Here is a 26,789-nt window from a genome sequence, read left to right on the forward strand (position 1 = left end):
AACATCCTCTACCACAGCTGTTATTGAAACCACGACCACAAGTGCACATGTTGAAACAACAGGTCAAGGATCCACCATAGTTACATCAAAACCATCTGTGAGTACTGAAATTACATCTGGGCCTTTCACTACCACTGAAGGAACAGCTACAACACCCACAGAGACAACAGCATTTGAATCCACAACAGCCACAGTTATGACAACAAAAACACCAAAAATAGTTACATCGGGACCAACAACATCCTCTACCACAGCTGTTATTGAAACCACGACCACAAGTCCACATGTTGAAACAACAGGTCAAGGATCCACAACGGTTACATCAAAACCATCTGTGAGTACTGAAATTACATCTGGGCCTTTCACTACCACTGAAGGAACAGCTACAACACCCACAGAGACAACAGCATTTGAATCCACAACAGCCACAGTTATGACAACAAAAACACCAAAAATAGTCACATCGGGACCAACAACATCCTCTACCACAACTGTTGTTGAAACCACGACCACAACTCCATATGTTGAAACAACAGGTCAAGGATCCACAACGGTTACATCAAAACCATCTGTGAGTACTGAAATTACATCTGGGCCTTTCACTACCACTGAAGGAACAGCTACAACACCTGCAGAGACAACAGCATTTGAATCCACAACAGCCACAGTTATGACAACAAAAACACCAAAAATAGTCACATCGGGACCAACAACATCCTCTACCACAACTGTTGTTGAAACCACGACCACAAGTCCACATGTTGAAACAACAGGTCAAGGATCCACAACGGTTACATCAAAACCATCTGTGAGTACTGAAATTACATCTGGGCCTTTCACTACCACTGAAGGAACAGCTACAACACCTGCAGAGACAACAGCATTTGAATCCACAACAGCCACAGTTATGACAACAAAAACACCAAAAATAGTTACATCGGGACCAACAACATCCTCTACCACAACTGTTGTTGAAACCAAAACCACAACTCCACATGTTGAAACAACAGGTCAAGGATCCACCATAGTTACATCAAAACCATCTGTGAGTACTGAAATTACATCTGGGCCTTTCACTACCACTGAAGGAACAGCTACAACACCCACAGAGACAACAGCATTTGAATCCACAACAGCCACAGTTATGACAACAAAAACACCAAAAATAGTTACATCGGGACCAACAACATCCTCTACCACAACTGTTGTTGAAACCAAAACCACAACTCCACATGTTGAAACAACAGGTCAAGGATCCACAACGGTTACATCAAAACCATCTGTGAGTACTGAAATTACATCTGGGCCTTTCACTACCACTGAAGGAACAGCTACAACACCTGCAGAGACAACAGCATTTGAATCCACAACAGCCACAGTTATGACAACAAAAACACCAAAAATAGTTACATCGGGACCAACAACATCCTCTACCACAACTGTTGTTGAAACCAAAACCACAACTCCACATGTTGAAACAACAGGTCAAGGATCCACAACGGTTACATCAAAACCATCTGTGAGTACTGAAATTACATCTGGGCCTTTCACTACCACTAAAGGAACAGCTACAACACCTGCAGAGACAACAGCATTTGAATCCACAACAGCCACAGTTATGACAACAAAAACACCAAAAATAGTCACATCGGGACCAACAACATCCTCTACCACAGCTGTTGTTGAAACCACGACCACAAGTCCACATGTTGAAACAACAGGTCAAGGATCCACAACGGTTACATCAAAACCATCTGTGAGTACTGAAATTACATCTGGGCCTTTCACTACCACTAAAGGAACAGCTACAACACCTGCAGAGACAACAGCATTTGAATCCACAACAGCCACAGTTATGACAACAAAAACACCAAAAATAGTCACATCGGGACCAACAACATCCTCTACCACAGCTGTTGTTGAAACCACGACCACAACTCCATATGTTGAAACAACAGGTCAAGGATCCACAACGGTTACATCAAAACCATCTGTGAGTACTGAAATTACATCTGGGCCTTTCACTACCACTAAAGGAACAGCTACAACACCTGCAGAGACAACAGCATTTGAATCCACAACAGCCACAGTTATGACAACAAAAACACCAAAAATAGTCACATCGGGACCAACAACATCCTCTACCACAACTGTTGTTGAAACCACGACCACAAGTCCACATGTTGAAACAACAGGTCAAGGATCCACAACGGTTACATCAAAACCATCTGTGAGTACTGAAATTACATCTGGGCCTTTCACTACCACTGAAGGAACAGCTACAACACCTGCAGAGACAACAGCATTTGAATCCACAACAGCCACAGTTATGACAACAAAAACACCAAAAATAGTCACATCGGGACCAACAACATCCTCTACCACAACTGTTGTTGAAACCACGACCACAAGTCCACATGTTGAAACAACAGGTCAAGGATCCACAACGGTTACATCAAAACCATCTGTGAGTACTGAAATTACATCTGGGCCTTTCACTACCACTAAAGGAACAGCTACAACACCTGCAGAGACAACAGCATTTGAATCCACAACAGCCACAGTTATGACAACAAAAACACCAAAAATAGTCACATCGGGACCAACAACATCCTCTACCACAGCTGTTGTTGAAACCACGACCACAACTCCATATGTTGAAACAACAGGTCAAGGATCCACAACGGTTACATCAAAACCATCTGTGAGTACTGAAATTACATCTGGGCCTTTCACTACCACTAAAGGAACAGCTACAACACCTGCAGAGACAACAGCATTTGAATCCACAACAGCCACAGTTATGACAACAAAAACACCAAAAATAGTCACATCGGGACCAACAACATCCTCTACCACAACTGTTGTTGAAACCACGACCACAAGTCCACATGTTGAAACAACAGGTCAAGGATCCACAACGGTTACATCAAAACCATCTGTGAGTACTGAAATTACATCTGGGCCTTTCACTACCACTGAAGGAACAGCTACAACACCTGCAGAGACAACAGCATTTGAATCCACAACAGCCACAGTTATGACAACAAAAACACCAAAAATAGTCACATCGGGACCAACAACATCCTCTACCACAACTGTTGTTGAAACCACGACCACAAGTCCACATGTTGAAACAACAGGTCAAGGATCCACAACGGTTACATCAAAACCATCTGTGAGTACTGAAATTACATCTGGGCCTTTCACTACCACTGAAGGAACAGCTACAACACCTGCAGAGACAACAGCATTTGAATCCACAACAGCCACAGTTATGACAACAAAAACACCAAAAATAGTCACATCGGGACCAACAACATCCTCTACCACAGCTGTTGTTGAAACCACGACCACAACTCCACATGTTGAAACAACAGGTCAAGGATCCACCATAGTTACATCAAAACCATCTGTGAGTACTGAAATTACATCTGGGCCTTTCACTACCACTGAAGGAACAGCTACAACACCCACAGAGACAACAGCATTTGAATCCACAACAGCCACAGTTATGACAACAAAAACACCAAAAATAGTCACATCGGGACCAACAACATCCTCTACCACAACTGTTGTTGAAACCACGACCACAACTCCACATGTTGAAACAACAGGTCAAGGATCCACAACGGTTACATCAAAACCATCTGTGAGTACTGAAATTACATCTGGGCCTTTCACTACCACTGAAGGAACAGCTACAACACCTGCAGAGACAACAGCATTTGAATCCACAACAGCCACAGTTATGACAACAAAAACACCAAAAATAGTCACATCGGGACCAACAACATCCTCTACCACAACTGTTGTTGAAACCACGACCACAAGTCCACATGTTGAAACAACAGGTCAAGGATCCACAACGGTTACATCAAAACCATCTGTGAGTACTGAAATTACATCTGGGCCTTTCACTACCACTGAAGGAACAGCTACAACACCTGCAGAGACAACAGCATTTGAATCCACAACAGCCACAGTTATGACAACAAAAACACCAAAAATAGTCACATCGGGACCAACAACATCCTCTACCACAGCTGTTGTTGAAACCACGACCACAACTCCACATGTTGAAACAACAGGTCAAGGATCCACCATAGTTACATCAAAACCATCTGTGAGTACTGAAATTACATCTGGGCCTTTCACTACCACTAAAGGAACAGCTACAACACCTGCAGAGACAACAGCATTTGAATCCACAACAGCCACAGTTATGACAACAAAAACACCAAAAATAGTCACATCGGGACCAACAACATCCTCTACCACAACTGTTGTTGAAACCACGACCACAACTCCACATGTTGAAACAACAGGTCAAGGATCCACCATAGTTACATCAAAACCATCTGTGAGTACTGAAATTACATCTGGGCCTTTCACTACCACTGAAGGAACAGCTACAACACCTGCAGAGACAACAGCATTTGAATTCACAACAACCACAGTTATGACAACAAAAACACCAAAAATAGTCACATCGGGACCAACAACATCCTCTACCACAACTGTTGTTGAAACCACGACCACAAGTCCACATGTTGAAACAACAGGTCAAGGATCCACCACGGTTACATCAAAACCATCTGTGAGTACTGAAATTACATCTGGGCCTTTCACTACCACTGAAGGAACAGCTACAACACCCACAGAGACAACAGCATTTGAATCCACAACAGCCACAGTTATGACAACAAAAACACCAAAAATAGTCACATCGGGACCAACAACATCCTCTACCACAGCTGTTGTTGAAACCACGACCACAACTCCATATGTTGAAACAACAGGTCAAGGATCCACCACGGTTACATCAAAACCATCTGTGAGTACTGAAATTACATCTGGGCCTTTCACTACCACTGAAGGAACAGCTACAACACCCACAGAGACAACAGCATTTGAATCCACAACAGCCACAGTTATGACAACAAAAACACCAAAAATAGTCACATCGGGACCAACAACATCCTCTACCACAGCTGTTGTTGAAACCACGACCACAAGTCCACATGTTGAAACAACAGGTCAAGGATCCACCACGGTTACATCAAAACCATCTGTGAGTACTGAAATTACATCTGGGCCTTTCACTACCACTGAAGGAACAGCTACAACACCTGCAGAGACAACAGCATTTGAATCCACAACAGCCACAGTTATGACAACAAAAACACCAAAAATAGTTACATCGGGACCAACAACATCCTCTACCACAGCTGTTGTTGAAACCACGACCACAACTCCATATGTTGAAACAACAGGTCAAGGATCCACAACGGTTACATCAAAACCATCTGTGAGTACTGAAATTACATCTGGGCCTTTCACTACCACTGAAGGAACAGCTACAACACCTGCAGAGACAACAGCATTTGAATCCACAACAGCCACAGTTATGACAACAAAAACACCAAAAATAGTTACATCGGGACCAACAACATCCTCTACCACAGCTGTTGTTGAAACCACGACCACAAGTCCACATGTTGAAACAACAGGTCAAGGATCCACCATAGTTACATCAAAACCATCTGTGAGTACTGAAATTACATCTGGGCCTTTCACTACCACTGAAGGAACAGCTACAACACCCACAGAGACAACAGCATTTGAATCCACAACAGCCACAGTTATGACAACAAAAACACCAAAAATAGTTACATCGGGACCAACAACATCCTCTACCACAACTGTTGTTGAAACCACGACCACAACTCCACATGTTGAAACAACAGGTCAAGGATCCACAACGGTTACATCAAAACCATCTGTGAGTACTGAAATTACATCTGGGCCTTTCACTACCACTGAAGGAACATCTACAACACCCACAGGGACAACAGCATTTGAATCCACAACAGCCACAGTTATGACAACAAAAACACCAAAAATAGTTACATCGGGACCAACAACATCCTCTACCACAACTGTTGTTGAAACCACGACCACAACTCCACATGTTGAAACAACAGGTCAAGGATCCACAACGGTTACATCAAAACCATCTGTGAGTACTGAAATTACATCTGGGCCTTTCACTACCACTAAAGGAACAGCTACAACACCTGCAGAGACAACAGCATTTGAATCCACAACAGCCACAGTTATGACAACAAAAACACCAAAAATAGTTACATCGGGACCAACAACATCCTCTACCACAACTGTTGTTGAAACCACGACCACAACTCCACATGTTGAAACAACAGGTCAAGGATCCACAACGGTTACATCAAAACCATCTGTGAGTACTGAAATTACATCTGGGCCTTTCACTACCACTAAAGGAACAGCTACAACACCTGCAGAGACAACAGCATTTGAATCCACAACAGCCACAGTTATGACAACAAAAACACCAAAAATAGTCACATCGGGACCAACAACATCCTCTACCACAGCTGTTGTTGAAACCACGACCACAAGTCCACATGTTGAAACAACAGGTCAAGGATCCACAACGGTTACATCAAAACCATCTGTGAGTACTGAAATTACATCTGGGCCTTTCACTACCACTGAAGGAACAGCTACAACACCTGCAGAGACAACAGCATTTGAATCCACAACAGCCACAGTTATGACAACAAAAACACCAAAAATAGTTACATCGGGACCAACAACATCCTCTACCACAGCTGTTGTTGAAACCACGACCACAACTCCATATGTTGAAACAACAGGTCAAGGATCCACCATAGTTACATCAAAACCATCTGTGAGTACTGAAATTACATCTGGGCCTTTCACTACCACTGAAGGAACAGCTACAACACCTGCAGAGACAACAGCATTTGAATCCACAACAGCCACAGTTATGACAACAAAAACACCAAAAATAGTTACATCGGGACCAACAACATCCTCTACCACAGCTGTTGTTGAAACCACGACCACAACTCCACATGTTGAAACAACAGGTCAAGGATCCACCATAGTTACATCAAAACCATCTGTGAGTACTGAAATTACATCTGGGCCTTTCACTACCACTGAAGGAACAGCTACAACACCTGCAGAGACAACAGCATTTGAATCCACAACAGCCACAGTTATGACAACAAAAACACCAAAAATAGTCACATCGGGACCAACAACATCCTCTACCACAACTGTTGTTGAAACCACGACCACAAGTCCACATGTTGAAACAACAGGTCAAGGATCCACCATAGTTACATCAAAACCATCTGTGAGTACTGAAATTACATCTGGGCCTTTCACTACCACTGAAGGAACAGCTACAACACCCACAGAGACAACAGCATTTGAATCCACAACAGCCACAGTTATGACAACAAAAACACCAAAAATAGTCACATCGGGACCAACAACATCCTCTACCACAGCTGTTGTTGAAACCACGACCACAACTCCACATGTTGAAACAACAGGTCAAGGATCCACCATAGTTACATCAAAACCATCTGTGAGTACTGAAATTACATCTGGGCCTTTCACTACCACTGAAGGAACAGCTACAACACCCACAGAGACAACAGCATTTGAATCCACAACAGCCACAGTTATGACAACAAAAACACCAAAAATAGTCACATCGGGACCAACAACATCCTCTACCACAACTGTTGTTGAAACCACGACCACAAGTCCACATGTTGAAACAACAGGTCAAGGATCCACAACGGTTACATCAAAACCATCTGTGAGTACTGAAATTACATCTGGGCCTTTCACTACCACTGAAGGAACAGCTACAACACCTGCAGAGACAACAGCATTTGAATCCACAACAGCCACAGTTATGACAACAAAAACACCAAAAATAGTCACATCGGGACCAACAACATCCTCTACCACAACTGTTGTTGAAACCACGACCACAAGTCCACATGTTGAAACAACAGGTCAAGGATCCACAACGGTTACATCAAAACCATCTGTGAGTACTGAAATTACATCTGGGCCTTTCACTACCACTGAAGGAACAGCTACAACACCTGCAGAGACAACAGCATTTGAATCCACAACAGCCACAGTTATGACAACAAAAACACCAAAAATAGTCACATCGGGACCAACAACATCCTCTACCACAACTGTTGTTGAAACCACGACCACAAGTCCACATGTTGAAACAACAGGTCAAGGATCCACAACGGTTACATCAAAACCATCTGTGAGTACTGAAATTACATCTGGGCCTTTCACTACCACTGAAGGAACAGCTACAACACCTGCAGAGACAACAGCATTTGAATCCACAACAGCCACAGTTATGACAACAAAAACACCAAAAATAGTCACATCGGGACCAACAACATCCTCTACCACAGCTGTTGTTGAAACCACGACCACAACTCCACATGTTGAAACAACAGGTCAAGGATCCACCATAGTTACATCAAAACCATCTGTGAGTACTGAAATTACATCTGGGCCTTTCACTACCACTAAAGGAACAGCTACAACACCTGCAGAGACAACAGCATTTGAATCCACAACAGCCACAGTTATGACAACAAAAACACCAAAAATAGTCACATCGGGACCAACAACATCCTCTACCACAACTGTTGTTGAAACCAAAACCACAACTCCACATGTTGAAACAACAGGTCAAGGATCCACAACGGTTACATCAAAACCATCTGTGAGTACTGAAATTACATCTGGGCCTTTCACTACCACTGAAGGAACAGCTACAACACCTGCAGAGACAACAGCATTTGAATCCACAACAGCCACAGTTATGACAACAAAAACACCAAAAATAGTCACATCGGGACCAACAACATCCTCTACCACAGCTGTTGTTGAAACCACGACCACAACTCCACATGTTGAAACAACAGGTCAAGGATCCACCATAGTTACATCAAAACCATCTGTGAGTACTGAAATTACATCTGGGCCTTTCACTACCACTAAAGGAACAGCTACAACACCTGCAGAGACAACAGCATTTGAATCCACAACAGCCACAGTTATGACAACAAAAACACCAAAAATAGTCACATCGGGACCAACAACATCCTCTACCACAACTGTTGTTGAAACCAAAACCACAACTCCACATGTTGAAACAACAGGTCAAGGATCCACAACGGTTACATCAAAACCATCTGTGAGTACTGAAATTACATCTGGGCCTTTCACTACCACTGAAGGAACAGCTACAACACCTGCAGAGACAACAGCATTTGAATCCACAACAGCCACAGTTATGACAACAAAAACACCAAAAATAGTCACATCGGGACCAACAACATCCTCTACCACAGCTGTTGTTGAAACCACGACCACAAGTCCACATGTTGAAACAACAGGTCAAGGATCCACCATAGTTACATCAAAACCATCTGTGAGTACTGAAATTACATCTGGGCCTTTCACTACCACTGAAGGAACAGCTACAACACCTGCAGAGACAACAGCATTTGAATCCACAACAGCCACAGTTATGACAACAAAAACACCAAAAATAGTCACATCGGGACCAACAACATCCTCTACCACAACTGTTGTTGAAACCACGACCACAAGTCCACATGTTGAAACAACAGGTCAAGGATCCACAACGGTTACATCAAAACCATCTGTGAGTACTGAAATTACATCTGGGCCTTTCACTACCACTGAAGGAACAGCTACAACACCCACAGAGACAACAGCATTTGAATCCACAACAGCCACAGTTATGACAACAAAAACACCAAAAATAGTCACATCGGGACCAACAACATCCTCTACCACAGCTGTTGTTGAAACCACGACCACAAGTCCACATGTTGAAACAACAGGTCAAGGATCCACCACGGTTACATCAAAACCATCTGTGAGTACTGAAATTACATCTGGGCCTTTCACTACCACTGAAGGAACAGCTACAACACCTGCAGAGACAACAGCATTTGAATCCACAACAGCCACAGTTATGACAACAAAAACACCAAAAATAGTCACATCGGGACCAACAACATCCTCTACCACAGCTGTTGTTGAAACCACGACCACAACTCCACATGTTGAAACAACAGGTCAAGGATCCACCATAGTTACATCAAAACCATCTGTGAGTACTGAAATTACATCTGGGCCTTTCACTACCACTAAAGGAACAGCTACAACACCTGCAGAGACAACAGCATTTGAATCCACAACAGCCACAGTTATGACAACAAAAACACCAAAAATAGTCACATCGGGACCAACAACATCCTCTACCACAACTGTTGTTGAAACCACGACCACAAGTCCACATGTTGAAACAACAGGTCAAGGATCCACCATAGTTACATCAAAACCATCTGTGAGTACTGAAATTACATCTGGGCCTTTCACTACCACTAAAGGAACAGCTACAACACCTGCAGAGACAACAGCATTTGAATCCACAACAGCCACAGTTATGACAACAAAAACACCAAAAATAGTCACATCGGGACCAACAACATCCTCTACCACAGCTGTTGTTGAAACCACGACCACAAGTCCATATGTTGAAACAACAGGTCAAGGATCCACCATAGTTACATCAAAACCATCTGTGAGTACTGAAATTACATCTGGGCCTTTCACTACCACTAAAGGAACAGCTACAACACCTGCAGAGACAACAGCATTTGAATCCACAACAGCCACAGTTATGACAACAAAAACACCAAAAATAGTCACATCGGGACCAACAACATCCTCTACCACAGCTGTTATTGAAACCACGACCACAAGTCCACATGTTGAAACAACAGGTCAAGGATCCACAACGGTTACATCAAAACCATCTGTGAGTACTGAAATTACATCTGGGCCTTTCACTACCACTGAAGGAACAGCTACAACACCTGCAGAGACAACAGCATTTGAATCCACAACAGCCACAGTTATGACAACAAAAACACCAAAAATAGTCACATCGGGACCAACAACATCCTCTACCACAACTGTTGTTGAAACCACGACCACAACTCCACATGTTGAAACAACAGGTCAAGGATCCACAACGGTTACATCAAAACCATCTGTGAGTACTGAAATTACATCTGGGCCTTTCACTACCACTGAAGGAACAGCTACAACACCTGCAGAGACAACAGCATTTGAATCCACAACAGCCACAGTTATGACAACAAAAACACCAAAAATAGTCACATCGGGACCAACAACATCCTCTACCACAACTGTTGTTGAAACCACGACCACAAGTCCACATGTTGAAACAACAGGTCAAGGATCCACAACGGTTACATCAAAACCATCTGTGAGTACTGAAATTACATCTGGGCCTTTCACTACCACTGAAGGAACAGCTACAACACCTGCAGAGACAACAGCATTTGAATCCACAACAGCCACAGTTATGACAACAAAAACACCAAAAATAGTCACATCGGGACCAACAACATCCTCTACCACAACTGTTGTTGAAACCACGACCACAAGTCCACATGTTGAAACAACAGGTCAAGGATCCACAACGGTTACATCAAAACCATCTGTGAGTACTGAAATTACATCTGGGCCTTTCACTACCACTGAAGGAACAGCTACAACACCCACAGAGACAACAGCATTTGAATCCACAACAGCCACAGTTATGACAACAAAAACACCAAAAATAGTTACATCGGGACCAACAACATCCTCTACCACAACTGTTGTTGAAACCACGACCACAAGTCCACATGTTGAAACAACAGGTCAAGGATCCACCATAGTTACATCAAAACCATCTGTGAGTACTGAAATTACATCTGGGCCTTTCACTACCACTGAAGGAACAGCTACAACACCCACAGAGACAACAGCATTTGAATCCACAACAGCCACAGTTATGACAACAAAAACGCCAAAAATAGTCACATCGGGACCAACAACATCCTCTACCACAACTGTTGTTGAAACCACGACCACAACTCCACATGTTGAAACAACAGGTCAAGGATCCACCATAGTTACATCAAAACCATCTGTGAGTACTGAAATTACATCTGGGCCTTTCACTACCACTGAAGGAACAGCTACAACACCTGCAGAGACAACAGCATTTGAATCCACAACAGCCACAGTTATGACAACAAAAACGCCAAAAATAGTCACATCGGGACCAACAACATCCTCTACCACAGCTGTTGTTGAAACCACGACCACAACTCCATATGTTGAAACAACAGGTCAAGGATCCACAACGGTTACATCAAAACCATTTGTGAGTACTGAAATTACATCTGGGCCTTTCACTACCACTGAAGGAACAGCTACAACACCCACAGAGACAACAGCATTTGAATCCACAACAGCCACAGTTATGACAACAAAAACACCAAAAATAGTCACATCGGGACCAACAACATCCTCTACCACAACTGTTGTTGAAACCACGACCACAACTCCACATGTTGAAACAACAGGTCAAGGATCCACCATAGTTACATCAAAACCATCTGTGAGTACTGAAATTACATCTGGGCCTTTCACTACCACTGAAGGAACAGCTACAACACCTGCAGAGACAACAGCATTTGAATCCACAACAGCCACAGTTATGACAACAAAAACACCAAAAATAGTTACATCGGGACCAACAACATCCTCTACCACAGCTGTTGTTGAAACCAAAACCACAACTCCACATGTTGAAACAACAGGTCAAGGATCCACCATAGTTACATCAAAACCATCTGTGAGTACTGAAATTACATCTGGGCCTTTCACTACCACTGAAGGAACAGCTACAACACCTGCAGAGACAACAGCATTTGAATCCACAACAGCCACAGTTATGACAACAAAAACACCAAAAATAGTTACATCGGGACCAACAACATCCTCTACCACAGCTGTTGTTGAAACCACGACCACAAGTCCACATGTTGAAACAACAGGTCAAGGATCCACCATAGTTACATCAAAACCATCTGTGAGTACTGAAATTACATCTGGGCCTTTCACTACCACTGAAGGAACAGCTACAACACCTGCAGAGACAACAGCATTTGAATCCACAACAGCCACAGTTATGACAACAAAAACACCAAAAATAGTCACATCGGGACCAACAACATCCTCTACCACAGCTGTTGTTGAAACCACGACCACAACTCCACATGTTGAAACAACAGGTCAAGGATCCACAACGGTTACATCAAAACCATCTGTGAGTACTGAAATTACATCTGGGCCTTTCACTACCACTGAAGGAACAGCTACAACACCCAAAGAGACAACAGCATTTGAATCCACAACAGCCACAGTTATGACAACAAAAACACCAAAAATAGTCACATCGGGACCAACAACATCCTCTACCACAGCTGCATCAACCTTAGTTGTCATAACAGGATCATCGTTTTCTTCAACTGCAATTTCAAATCCTTCTGTTTTAAACACAACCATTTTACCCTCAACATCTAGAGGTACAACTTCTTTTACTCCTACAACAGAGACTGTTCCAGGCAGCACGACTGTTTACGTAACTAGTGTAAGCCCCAGTGTAACCACAACCACAGCTGCTTCTTCATCACCCCTTAATACAACCTCGACACGATGTGTATGCATTGTCAATGGAGCTTCGCATCATGCTGGTAGGTTTCTCTTTCATTTTTGTTATCATTTTATTTTTCTTTAATTCTGAACACATGTTGTTAGGACACCTCTGTTCTTGTTTTAAATTTCAAGTTTAGACCCAGTTAGCCGTCGTATAGCAGGTTCTCCCAAAGCATCCAGGAAAACAGTTGATTGTGAGGAAGATGTGTAGTCCAAAACATAACCCTTGGTACACCTTTACCTTACCCACTTGGCAACAGTCTTTTCAAGGAAAAAATTAGGTTATTTCTAACTATTTTTAGAGTCGTGATGGTAAACCCCAACTACTATAGATAATTCTATTCCTGGGGCCAGAGCAGGTGACATTGTAACTTCAGCTGCATGTTACTGCATGTCTGGCTTTCTGAATGGTCTCCACAAAAACCAACATGGGTTTCATAGGGAATTGGGGAACTTTCTGCACAGTATGTCACTGTATATAGGTCATTAAGTCCCTTAATGTTGTTTTCATCCATTATCTTACCTCAAATTTAGAGTTTTATATTCTCATCTGAAGTTCTTATTTGAATGCATATTGTTCTAAATCCCAGAGCTGTTCATGAAGAAAAAGCATATCAGTCTTTAGTTAGAAATGGACATAACAAAAACTGTTAATTTGACACACACATACGCATCCAGCCTGTCCAGTTGGATACCAGTACAGCGCTTGTTTAATTATCTGTGTTTTGTTTTTGTTTGTTTTTTCACAGGGGACTTTGTGTACAATGTCACTGATGGGTTAGGGTGGTGTTATGCTGCATTTTGCAATGCATCTTGTGAAATTGAGACACAGTCCAGTCCTTGTCCTGTGACACCAAGTGTGCCCACTACTGCACACTCTACAACTACAGTATTCAGCACTACTACAAAGGCCACAATTTCCAGCTCAGTACCTCTGACAACAACTAGTCCTGCGTCCTTTACTTCAAGTACATCAATAACTTCATCTACTCAAAATGTCTGCAATGATGTGTATCCACCGAGACAGGTGTGACATGATTACATATGTTTTTATTATTTATTGAGTGAGGGCAATGTATGGGCTTTTTGTTAAATACCACTTTGGTGCTGGTGTGACACCCTGAACCTGACTGCAATAATAGCTATATCTATTTTTGTCATTTACCACTGTGATGCCTTGGTGAATACCAGTTGAGAGGCTGTAGAGTGTAGATCCACAATAGACCATTTAGTAATTCCAAGTCCATGGTGTTGATTTGCTGATAATAGGCCTACCTTAGTGCACCACTGTGTACAGCCATGCTCTAAGCCAGAGGTTCCCAAAGTGTGGGGCCCACCCCCTAGGGGGGGCACAGAGCCATTGCAGGGGGGGCGCGGTATGAAAAGAGAGAAAAAAAAAGAACGTTTGGATACTGCTAGCATAATTGACAGGTTTTTAACGGGGCTTCCATACAAACACAAAGCAGGAGATGAAACATCGCCAAATATGTTTCCAAACCAACTCCCTTCCAAGCCAAAAACTAGAAAACATGGTGAAGCATATCTTCTCTTTGGCTTCACCTGCACAAGTGCCGAGGTAGATCTCCCCGCGCGTTGGGCTCTCCAAATCACGGACAAACAGTATCCTACATTCTTGATTTTTAGTTTACAAACACTTCTTATAATGATTAACTACTCCTGACATTTTGCTCTTTATAAAGTTACAGTGGGATGCAAATAACATCAGGCTGATCCTGCCATGATTTGTCCCCTCGGTTCAAATCACAGACAAACAGGATCCAACAGCTGTTTATGTTTTTGAACCCATTTTGCACAGAGAGGCATTTTTTGAAAAATGTATTGACAGCAATGTTGAACATTATTACACAGGAAAAAAACAACTACATGTAAAATAATCACAGCGTGACGCCTCTGCCTTTGTAAATGGAGGGACAGTAACTGTGTGTAAAACCTGCAGACAGTCAGATTAACAGTATTTTGTCTCTATCATTCTGCAATTCATCTCATGTAAACAATAACGTTGCGCACAGCCTGATGTGAAAAAAGGCGCATACCTTTGACGTTGCGTGACGAACAAAAATGGAGTTAAAAGTTAAAAAATCGCAGTTTTCGGTGATTTGAAACGCCATTTACGTGTGGACGAAAAGCCCAAACGCATAGAAACAGCTGCGTTTTCAAAAATGACCGTGTAGGTGTGGACATAGCGTAAAAGAGTTAGTATGTGAAATCGGACCAGAGTCGAGATGTGAAATAAACAGCAATGGAGTTTGAAAGCAAAATATGAGTCTGTGTGGTGGGAGGATGTGTTTGCGTGTTGGGGGGGGGGGGCAACATTTTTCTTCTAAAACAAAGGGGGGCCCAGCAAAAACAGTTTGGGAACCACTGCTCTAAGCTGAAAAAAACATATAATGCAGAAATGAAACACAGTGGCTGAATGGAGCAGTGGTTAGCACAGCTGCTTCACAGGATGAATGTTTCTGGTTTGACAACAACTTGGGGCTCTTTGTTAGCATGTTCTGTACCTGTGGGGGTTCTCTCACATATTAATAATAATCTGGTGACTTCAGCTTTACTGTTACTTCACAGATTTACAAATGTAAAAAGTGGATCAAAAACTTCCAAAAATAAATAAACATATATTTTAGATATGTGCAAAATGCAATAAATTACTAAATAAAAGAGCATATGTCTGGGATAAGAATAATTATAAACCTAAATGAGATTATGACAATTTACTTGAAAGACAGTGTATTTTAAACAAACCCATGATCTCCTAAATCATCTTTTGTTTGTCAATACTTGTTCAGAATGGAGAGTCCTGGGATGCCGGCAACTGCACCACAGCTACGTGCATTAATGGGAAGATTATAACGATGCCAACAGTCTGTCCTACTATGCAGCAGCCCATCTGCACCAATGGACGCAGTGCTGCTAAGATCTCTGATGATGACGGATGCTGCCCTCACTATGAATGTCGATGTAAGCTTAATAATGTATATTATAAATACACAGCAAAATATACACTGTACTTATGGTGTATATAAATACACAATATGAAATCTGTCTCTTTGATATACTGCAGATAATCTTGTGTCAGAGCCTTGAGGCTTGTAAATACATGAAAAGCCACCGCTGATCAATGGCCATGAATACCCTTCATGTTGTTGCTAGTTATTTAGGCTGTTATTGTCTATCGTCTTTTTGTGGCATATTTATTGTTGTGAGTGGGCACGTGTCCATATAGTGAAGTTTTTACATTACTGTGCAATACTGTTTTATCTACAGCACTTTGGCCAACCTTGTATTAAATGTTCTTTATAAATAAAATTAGATCAGCCTGCATTCTGACTGTTTAGGCAGATCTATGGTCTTTTGTTAACTTATGACGCTTGTCTATTTTTCCTGTTCCAGTTATTACTTGACATTTCTATACATGATTCTTTTCACCCTGCAGGTGTGTGCAGTGTCTGGTGTGGATCCCACTACTTAACATTTGATGGAGAATCCTACAATTTCAATGAGAATTGCTCTTACTACCTGGTCAAAGAGATTATTGCTAAATATAACCTGACTGTTGTAGTTAACCGTGATTGTGATCCATCAAGCAGTACATTCTGTCCCAAGGTTCTTACTGTTACATATAAATCTTTCAAAGTGGTTTTGACTCAGCTGATGTCTTCAGGAATACCAACTAATGTGGTAAGCAATAATTCAATTTGACCAAGCGAAAGCTGATCTAATGGTTAATCTTTCAAATGAGTATGATGCTTGTTTCACACTATTTTTTAATGTAAATTGTGTTGTTACCTACAGGTGTTTGTCAATCAGCAAAAGATCTATCCTGCCTATAGCAATTCTGTCCTGCGCATTACTAGCACAGATATAATCACCACATTGGAGTTACAAGACATCAGTGCAAAAATAGTCTATTCAGGCTCTTCATTCAGCATTGACCTTCCCTACTCCCTCTTTGAAGGAAACACAGAGGGACAATGTGGTGAGTTAGAGAATACTTCTCCCAATCTTTAACCCAGGTCTAAACAATGACCATTAATAAGCCAAATATTAATAATAGAAAAGATTCCTCGGCCACTTGCAATCAAATTTAACTCTAATCCATATCCAATCTAGAAGGTGAGACAGCCTCAGCACACTTTGGTTAATAATAATAATAATGGACTGCATTTATATAGCGCTTTTCAACGCCCTCAAAGCACTTTACAGTTCCACTATTCACTCTCACATTCACACACTGGTGGAGGCTACAGTTGTAGCCACAGCTGCCCTGGGACAGACTGACAGAGGCGAGGCTTGCCGTATCGCGCCCTCGGGCCTTAGTTGAACTAAGTCTGGAACTAAGCTTCAGTTTCAGACCAATACCAATTCTCTGGTATACTGAAGCCCGTTATAGCTATAGTTTTGTAATTCCTGCTGCATATCATTAAACTCCTCACCTTGTTTTACTGCAGTTCCAGCTGAGAGTCATGATTTTTTTAAACTTCACACATCTAACTAATCCCAAATACCAAGAGAAATTAAAAATGCAACACAAACAAAGTTATATACTTAAAAAAAAAAGTTTTAGAAACCCCAATTTTTCCAGTTTTTTATTGCAATTCATGTCATTCAGGTCCAATGAATTGCTTGAAATGGTACAAAGGTAAGTGGTGAACTGCCAGAGGTTAAAAAAACATAAGGTTACTCAAAACTGAAAAATGACGTCCATTTCAGAATTATCCAAAAAGGCCCTTTTCAGGGAACAGAACATGAGTTAACAATTTAAAGCTGTTCTGCAAAGCTGGTGCTACTAATTGCTACAGGTGTTCCAACTTTTCTGGAATGCTTACAACCCCCTCTGTCTGCATAAAAGCAGTGTTGGAATACACTGTGGTACGATACCCTCGTCAGCATCAGTTGAACAATATTGTACTGCAGAAAGTAGTGGGTTGCTACAAAAAATGCAATTAACAATGGAAGAGACAGACCATCTTAACACTAAAAAGGTTAGGTCTTTTATCTACAGAGAAATTAGGAAGAATGTCAAGGTGTCAGTGAGTACAGTTTCCTTCACCATCAAAAGGCACTCAGAAACAAACTCTGGCAGGAAGAGGTCTGGCAGACCCAAAGCCACAAATGAATCAGAGTTTCGGAGAGTTAACAGCTTGTGTGATTGGTGGCTCGCAGGACAACAGCTTCAAGCACAGCCTAATAGTGGTCGTGGTAAGGAAGTCCCAGTTTCAACTGTGAAGAGAAGACTTTGAGCTTGCAGCAAGAAAGCCATCGCTAAGATGCCAGAATAAGACAAAGAGGCTTGTCTGGGCCATTAACAACTGCTGTTGGACCACTGAAGACTGGAAGAAGGTATTTTGGACTGATGAATCCAAATTTGAAATCTTTGGTTCATCATGCAGCATCTTTGTATGCTGTTGAGCATACACCACAGTCTCCAGACTTAAACCCCATCGAGCTGGTATGGGATGAAGTGGACAGAAGAGACAAAGCAAAGCAACCAAGCAGTGCCTCATTTATGGGAACTTCTGCAACAGATATGGGAAGAACTTCTGAACAATATTTGATTTCTATTGTAGAAAGAGTGCCACAGGGGTGTCCAGCTGTTCTGACTGGACAAAAGTTTAGTACATTTTGGTCATTTTGTACTATGCTTTAATTTCAGAGTGCAGTGCGACATTAAACTGCATAATTTTCAATAAAAAACTGGAAAAATTGGGGTGTTCTAAAACGTTTGATCTGTAGTGGGTATAAAACATTTTGATTGCCGCTAAAAATTATGTTTGTACTGAAATGTTAACTAATTTCCCATTTAAAGAAATATCTGTACATGTCTTGAACAAACTGTAAATTTAATTAGAGTGAAGCTTAGATAAGAAAAAGAAGTATGTTAGTATGCAGGTATGCCTACATAACTTTGATATTGATCATATAATAAGTTTCTTTCTTAGGCTACTGCTCAGGCTTCATTCTGCTGCTTTTCCTTTACTAGGTACCTGTGACAACTCCCAGAGCAATGAATGCCGTTCTCCAAATGGCCAGGTGGGAAGTTGCTCAGACACTGCAGGCGAGTGGCAGGTCCCACATACACCCTGCGTTATCCCCACAACCCCACCAACACCCAGAACCACATCAAAGCCCTCACACTCAACACCACCTGTTTGTGAACCTGCTGTCTGTGATCTACTAACTACCAGGTAAAGAGAACCACAAACTGTTCAGCAAACTCGTTATACTTTTCATTTTGGTAGATAGAAAAATGTACTTATTCTGCACATGTAGAACAGAATGATTTGGGGAATGTGGTATAATGGTATTTTCTTTCCAGTTTGATTGTCAAGTTGACAGCCTGTGAAGGAGCACTGCAAATATCCTAAATCAATAGTATGTATCATAAAGTTGCAGAGCATACAGATGAAGACGAAACTGAGACAGTACTGAATGACTTAGCCAAGTTCTGTTCCTAGTAAACAGTTCTCCAGTCATCCATTCCAATCTGATCTATTAAATAGATACAATTTGCCTCAGAGTGACGCTGAAACACTAGTTCATGCATTTATTACTTCCAGGCTGGATGACTGTAATTCATTATTATCAGGAAGTCCAAAAAACTCCCTGAAAAGCCTTCAGCTAATCCAAAACGCTGCAGCAAGAGTCCTGACAGGGACTAGAAAGAGAGAGCAGATTTCTCCTGTTTTGGCTTCCCTTCATTGGCTTCCTGTTAAATCCAGGATTCAAAATCCTGCTCCTCACATACAAGGTCTTAAATAATCAGGCCCCATCTTATCTTAATGACCTTGTAGTACCATATCACCCTATTAGAGCACTTCGCTCTCGCTCTGCAGGCCTACTTGTTGTTCCTAGAGTATTTAAAAGTAGAATGGGAGGCAGAGCCTTCAGTTTTCAGGCCCCTCTTCTGTGGAACCAGCTTCCAGTTTGGATTCAGGAGACAGACACTATCTCTACTTTCAAGATTAGGCTTCAAACTTTCCTTTTTGCTAAAGCATATAGTTAGGGCTGGACCAGGTGACCCTGAATCCTCCCTTAGTTATGCTGCAATAGACGTAGGCTGCCGGGGATTCCCATGATGCACTGTGTATTTCTTCTTCAGTTACCTTCCTCACTCTCTAAAAAAGATCCACAAATTCATCAATTCTAGATGAAATAACTCTTACCATATTTTGTTTCTGTGTGTACATAAAATAATGTCAGCATCAAAAATTAAACCAGGATATTTGGAAAAGCTGCCTTACTCTGTTTAACAGCATTAGGGAAATACTTATAAAAAATAAAAAGAAGAAAATTTAATGGGAGGAGCTTTTATAATCTATAACTGGTTATTGATATAACTGAAATTAACACAAAAAGGAAGGACATGGTATTTCTTTGTCGTAACAGTGCTTCTTGCCAATAAATAAAGTTTAAGACTCTTCTCAAAACATATTTATTCACTGAAGCCTTTGTTTAAGGGGATTGACTCAATTAGTTTGAACATGTTTTATTTTATTTTAGTTATTTATTTCATTTTATCTTATTTTATCGTATTTTAATTTTATTTTTACGTTGCTTATGCTATTTGCATATGTACAGCACTTTGTGAACTCTGGTTTTATGTTAAAGTGCTTTATAAATATAGATGGTATGGTATAAATCATAATGTTTTAGAGCCTGTTTATTTCTCCTTAAATGGAGCCACTGACTTTAGTGTATGCGCCCATGAAAAACTTGCCAAATCTTCTCTACAAATGCCTTACAGCAAACTCTATTGACTGGTTTTCAGCTTCTGGTTACCTTATTGGTGCTTGATCAAAAACAACTGTGAGCATGGACCCTGCTACAGTGGTTTGTAGAGGTTTAGTACCGTCTCCAAATTGAAGGCCAAGCTTTATAAAATGGTACCACATTTGTAAAGAGCCCACATTTGTGGGCAGAGCAGCAGTCTGGGTGGTTGTAGCTCAGGAGGTAGAGCAGGTCAACTCCTAATTGAAAGTTAGGTGGTTTGATCCCTGGCTCCTCCAGTCTCTATGCCAAATATCCTCGGGTAAGATATTGACCTCAAGTTGCTCACTGATGCATCCATCAGATCCATGTGAATGTTAGATTGAAAACACTTAACACACATAGGAAGAAAAGTGCTTGTCTGGATGAGGGGTGTTGTACATTATGAGGCACGAGTGCTTAGGTAGAGTAGACAAGCACTGTCCATTCCACTCACCAATTTTGTTTTTGTTTTGGTAAAAGCACTATCCAGTCCTTTTACCAAAAACAAAAACAAAGAAATAATTGACCGAACACTAGTTTCTTCACTTTTTGTACGAAGTTTATAAGCTAAGCGATAGCACTGAGACAAGTAACTGGCCTATTACATATATGGACGTTTTTAGTCATTGTATGATGTATGAATGTTTGTACACATTTTGTGAATAATCATTTTCCTGATACACTCTGGCTTGTATGTCTTCTAGTTTATTTGCACCATGCCACAAAGTTGTACCTCCAGGACCATTTGTGACATCATGTGTCTTTGACACTTGCAACCTTGGCAAAAACAGCTGCTGCAGTCTGGAGGCTTATGCCACTGAATGTTCTAATGAAGGAATCTGTATCGATTGGAGAAATGCTACCAATGGGCTCTGTGGTGAGATATACATATTATATCCATACAGTTGATTTTTTGGTTATTTGGTTTTTGCAGTTCTGAACAATGTGCTCTTAACATACTTCCATCTTTCAGAGCACAAGTGTCCAAGCAACAAAGTGTACATGCCCTGTGGTCCATCCGTAGAGCCTACATGCAACAACGGGTAGCGTAAACCATATCAGTGTGAAGAACTTTTGTTTGTTTAATGACCCTGATGAATTTAGTGATGTGTATTTTCTGGGGGGGATATGGAATATTTTGATAGTAGGATTAATTAAATATATATATATTTTTAATCAAGATTAGCCCAATCTCTATTTTTGATGGGCTAATTCATTTTCTCTCATCAGATACAACACGGCATACCAAACAGTGGCATCCAGTAACAACACTAAGGAAGGTTGTTTCTGTCCTCATGGTACCACATTATTCAACACAGTACATGACATATGTGTTGACACCTGTGGTAAGACCAGATTCTGCAGAACGCTATTTTGCTGGGCTTTGAAATATTTTTCTCCCAAACATCACCTGCTACTGTCTGTGATTGCCTTTCAGCCTGTGTTGGACCTGATGGAAAACCCAAACAGGTGAGAACTCTGCTCTTATGTTCATGCCTTCTTAACAATGAATAAGATGTGTGAATCTGAATCGGTGTGTTTCTTTTAAACAGCTGGGCGAGACTTGGACAAGTGACTGTCAAACCTGTGTTTGTGACAAGGACTCCATGAGCGTCCAGTGTGAGCCTGTTCAGTGCCAGTCTGTACAAAGTCCTAACTGCAGCGAGCCTGGCCAGCAACTGGTCAACAATACAGTGAACTGCTGCACAACACAGTCATGTGGTCAGTTTTAGTGTCTTTGAACTAGCTTTAAACAATGTCTTGCCGTTGATATCACACAAATGGATGACTGACACTGATGAAAATTGCCTTTCCTGGGACTAGTACTGTCTTTATGCTCAAATTTCATCTCAAAGCGTTTTTGTTACAAGACTCGTCCAGTCGATCACAGACATTATTCACGCAGCACTTTCATCCCTCTGTGCTTTCTGACATTTACACACACACTCCATTGGATGCATCAGCGGCAACTTAGGATACTTGAATACTCAAACTAGAAGAGTAAGGTATCAATCCAACAACCTTCTGGTTCGTGGACAACCCACTCCACCTTCTGAGCCTAATATGCCAGATAACACCTGGAGGTAGTCTCATGCCTGGCACATTCATAACGTAGTTATTTAGCTTAATGGAAAATATGCACATTTGCATTTCTGTTTGCTTTTCAGAGGCAGCTTGGTTCTGTGTGATTGAAATCTCCATCTCAGTCAGTGAATAATAATGAAAACGAAAACTCAAAATCACAGAAAAATCAAGATCGGTAGAGCTTGTGCCAATGTACTTATTGCTGTTCTTTGAAATCATCACATGGTTGTTTAGAAAAAAAAAGACTACATTCACATTAATCTGTTGATTACAATGTTTTGGAACAAACATCAGATCTCAGGGACAACGATCACGCTGCTTTTCTCAACTGATATAGATGAATGTTCTAGGACTAAAAGCGTGTCATATTATTTGATGAAAATGGAGATTATCAACCTACATAGGGCTTAATTCAAAGACACCCCAAAAATCAAAGTGAAAAAAATATGTGGCAGGCTAGTCCATTTTGTAAAATTTCTTAGCAGCAACTCAAAATGATATTTAGTTGTTTGCCCATGTGCTTAAATCTGGCAATGTCAGATATATAGATGGTCTCCTGTGGGATCTCCTGGGGGACACCATGATGGGAAATGCCAAGCACTTAACGGTGCAGGGTAGTGGATCACCGACTGTGTCCTGAGGGACTCCTCCCAGGTCTGTATTAGGGTATAACTGAGTTCTTGGACAGTCTAAAGTGCAACCTGGTGGTGTTGGATGGACCAAAGCGTAATGTTGTAGAGGGGTTATATGGGACTTAGTCAGGTAATCCTAGAAGCCATTCAATGATATTAATTCCTTTATCCTTGAGGAACTATCTGCATCCACATGAGCCTGTTCATCGTTGTGCACCAGGGTCTGATAATAGATCCAAGGATTTCATCCCAATGCTAGTCCGGCAGTCCGGGTGTCATCATAAGTCTTGAGTAGAAGATACCGGTCCTACTCGTGGGTTAAGGACCTTCTATGGCCCTGTCCAGCCCTTCCACTGTGCTGGAATACACAACCAACCTTCTGGCAATGGCACATATGAGTATGTGTGGACCTCACAGTACCAAGGTACTGTACTGAGGTCACAGTACTAAGGTCAATACAGGTCAACACAGTCCTTCACTCTCAGACTGCTGGCTTACTTGTTGTTCGTAAGATATTTAAAAGTTAAATGGAAGGTATACACTTTCATACACCACTTTACATTTAATCATTAGTTATTATTAATCTTTGGGTCTCTTGTACAGCTTGTGTTTGGTCCTGTCTTTCTCCTCTCACCCGCAGCTAGTCACAGCAGATATAAGCCCTTCCCTGAGGCTGGTTCTTCTTCCTGTTAAAAGGAAGTTTTTCCTCCCACTGTCAGCAAAGTGCTTGCTCATAGGGGTTATCTGACTGTTGGGGTAAGACCTTGCAATATTGTAAAGTCTTACCCTTGCAACATAAAGTGCCCTGGGGCAACTGTTTTTGTGTTTTGGAGCTATATAAATAAAATGTAATTTCATTTCATTGAATTAAATTAAAAGAGAGCTTGGCTCAGCAAAGTCCCTTCCCAGCTTGTACTAAATCATGTAAACAGTTGCTTTCCTGGTTCTTCAAGTTATTGTTATCAAATGGAAAGTTGTGCAAATCTTCATCATCACATTCTGACAAGTTCTCGTTCCTTTTGCAACAGAATGCAACGTAAACCTGTGTCCTCCTCCTCCCACGTGCTTGCTGGGCTTCCAACTGAGCATTACCAATGGCACCTGTTGTCTATCCTACAACTGTGGTATGTCACTCTAATCCATCAGCCTGTGAATGGAAGTGAATGAATAAATGGATGGAGTCTAGTACAATGTAAACTACAACAGATCATCAATGCATATGTGTGAATGTTAACTAAACCCATGTCTCTTTGTGTCTGCAGTTCCTAAAGGTGTATGTGTCTATAACATGACTGAATACAAGGTAAGCACACAGTTCAAACTCTGGAAACAAGAAGTGGTTTTCCCTAATACACTAAACAAGAACCATCTGTTGTCCTGAATTATACACATAACAAAGTGCAGCATACTGCAGCATCCTGCACTTGATGTATGTATGACTTACATCAGTATATTCAACTTTTTAAACTGTGCCTGACTGAAAACTGAATGAAGCCCAGCTGTAAAGTTACAACAGTGAAAATTGTGTGAGGCTCTTTCGCTGGAATGTATGTATTCAGATGGATGGTTAGGTCTTCATTTCAATCGCAGCTATTGGAAAGCAAGTAAATCAGTTACATTTGTAGGCAAAACTTCACGTGTCACAGCTGAACACACCAAGTAGCTTTAACGTGTATTCAGCCCTGCAGTTCAAAGTGATAGGGTTCTAATGTGCAGGTAGAAATAAACAGCAGCACGGAGACCGCATGAAGTGCTTATAGCTTGAGTTAATTTTACCGCACTTGTGGCGATGAAATCACCAGTCTCTCCTATTTGTTGGAAAAGTGTTTTTTTTATGTCAATTTTTATGTTCTTTATAGATCTCTATTACTCACTTCACTGATACGATCTTTGATTGGACTAGGGAGTGCTCAGTTGACATGTAAAACACCCCCTTATATATGTTATCTTTGACTGGTGTTTTAGATTTTGTCAAGCCAGCTAACTCTCTCTGTGCTGAACTTTGTTTTATACTCATCATTACGATAAGGCTTAAAATAGATATAGAGGTATGAAATATTCCTTGAAGCAATTAATATAATATATAACATACAATTCTTTAGCCTGGTACCAAGATCCCAACACCAGACACACTATCAGAACCCCCGCTGGAAGCACCAGAAGCACAATCAATTGTAGAACAAGCATCAGTAACAACAACAACACCATCAGGAGCTGGAGAAATATCAACAACGTCAGAGTCGTTTACACCCGGGCCCTGCCAGGAATGTTACTGTGGCCCCGAAATGGATCCTGTCACCAAGCTGAACATCGTTATCTGCAAACCTGTCGTCTGCAACGAAAACTGTTCTGCTGTAAGCTCATTCACATGCCAACTCGCACGACACATTCATTACATCATTGTGAGGGACCAAGCAGCCAAAGCAAAGAGGACACAAGCAAAAATATCTTCAAAAAGGGTTTTCTTTATTTTAACCCTCAAAAAGTCCAAAATTAACAAAATTCAAAACCATACTTAGCAGGCCCATAAAACAGGTCAACTAAATATAACTCTACAAAAAGTAATTTCCAAAAACTTAAACAACAAAGTGAGACACAACTTAACTCACAAACTGACCTAATTAAAAAGACACATGAGGGTAGCTTTTATAATGATTTGGCCAAACCATTTGAACACAATAGGGGGGAAAACACAAACACACACTAATATTAACTAAGCACAGAATAACCCAACTAAACCTAAACCACCCCTGCTCCTGGTAAGCCCATGGTTGGTCCTGC

General features: G+C 41.3%; 1 protein-coding gene across 1 annotated transcript in view; it reads left to right on the top strand.

Moving 5' to 3' along the window:
- The window catches only part of LOC146583889 (uncharacterized), a 60,438-nt gene that overhangs the window by 25,782 nt on the left and 7,867 nt on the right, over positions 1-26,789 (top strand). Inside the window, exons 30-53 of the mRNA XM_085268108.1 lie at positions 1,379-1,579; positions 2,825-3,438; positions 3,763-4,367; positions 4,803-4,837; positions 4,937-5,548; positions 6,380-7,467; positions 7,792-8,926; positions 9,698-10,785; positions 10,882-10,999; positions 12,722-12,860; positions 13,176-13,559; positions 14,271-14,548; positions 16,329-16,500; positions 16,976-17,220; positions 17,335-17,518; positions 19,523-19,727; positions 21,996-22,168; positions 22,265-22,334; positions 22,522-22,637; positions 22,730-22,761; positions 22,845-23,013; positions 25,037-25,132; positions 25,271-25,311; positions 26,111-26,362. Coding sequence (XP_085124234.1) covers positions 1,379-1,579; positions 2,825-3,438; positions 3,763-4,367; positions 4,803-4,837; positions 4,937-5,548; positions 6,380-7,467; positions 7,792-8,926; positions 9,698-10,785; positions 10,882-10,999; positions 12,722-12,860; positions 13,176-13,559; positions 14,271-14,548; positions 16,329-16,500; positions 16,976-17,220; positions 17,335-17,518; positions 19,523-19,727; positions 21,996-22,168; positions 22,265-22,334; positions 22,522-22,637; positions 22,730-22,761; positions 22,845-23,013; positions 25,037-25,132; positions 25,271-25,311; positions 26,111-26,362 — 8,052 coding nt within the window. The remainder of the gene's footprint in view (positions 1-1,378; positions 1,580-2,824; positions 3,439-3,762; positions 4,368-4,802; positions 4,838-4,936; positions 5,549-6,379; positions 7,468-7,791; positions 8,927-9,697; positions 10,786-10,881; positions 11,000-12,721; positions 12,861-13,175; positions 13,560-14,270; positions 14,549-16,328; positions 16,501-16,975; positions 17,221-17,334; positions 17,519-19,522; positions 19,728-21,995; positions 22,169-22,264; positions 22,335-22,521; positions 22,638-22,729; positions 22,762-22,844; positions 23,014-25,036; positions 25,133-25,270; positions 25,312-26,110; positions 26,363-26,789) is intronic.

Source organism: Mchenga conophoros, linkage group LG1, assembly GCF_057382185.1.
Source record: "Mchenga conophoros isolate Kocher_MC1m ecotype Shallow Benthic linkage group LG1, M_conophoros_male_GT1.1, whole genome shotgun sequence".
NCBI lineage: Eukaryota > Metazoa > Chordata > Actinopteri > Cichliformes > Cichlidae > Mchenga > Mchenga conophoros.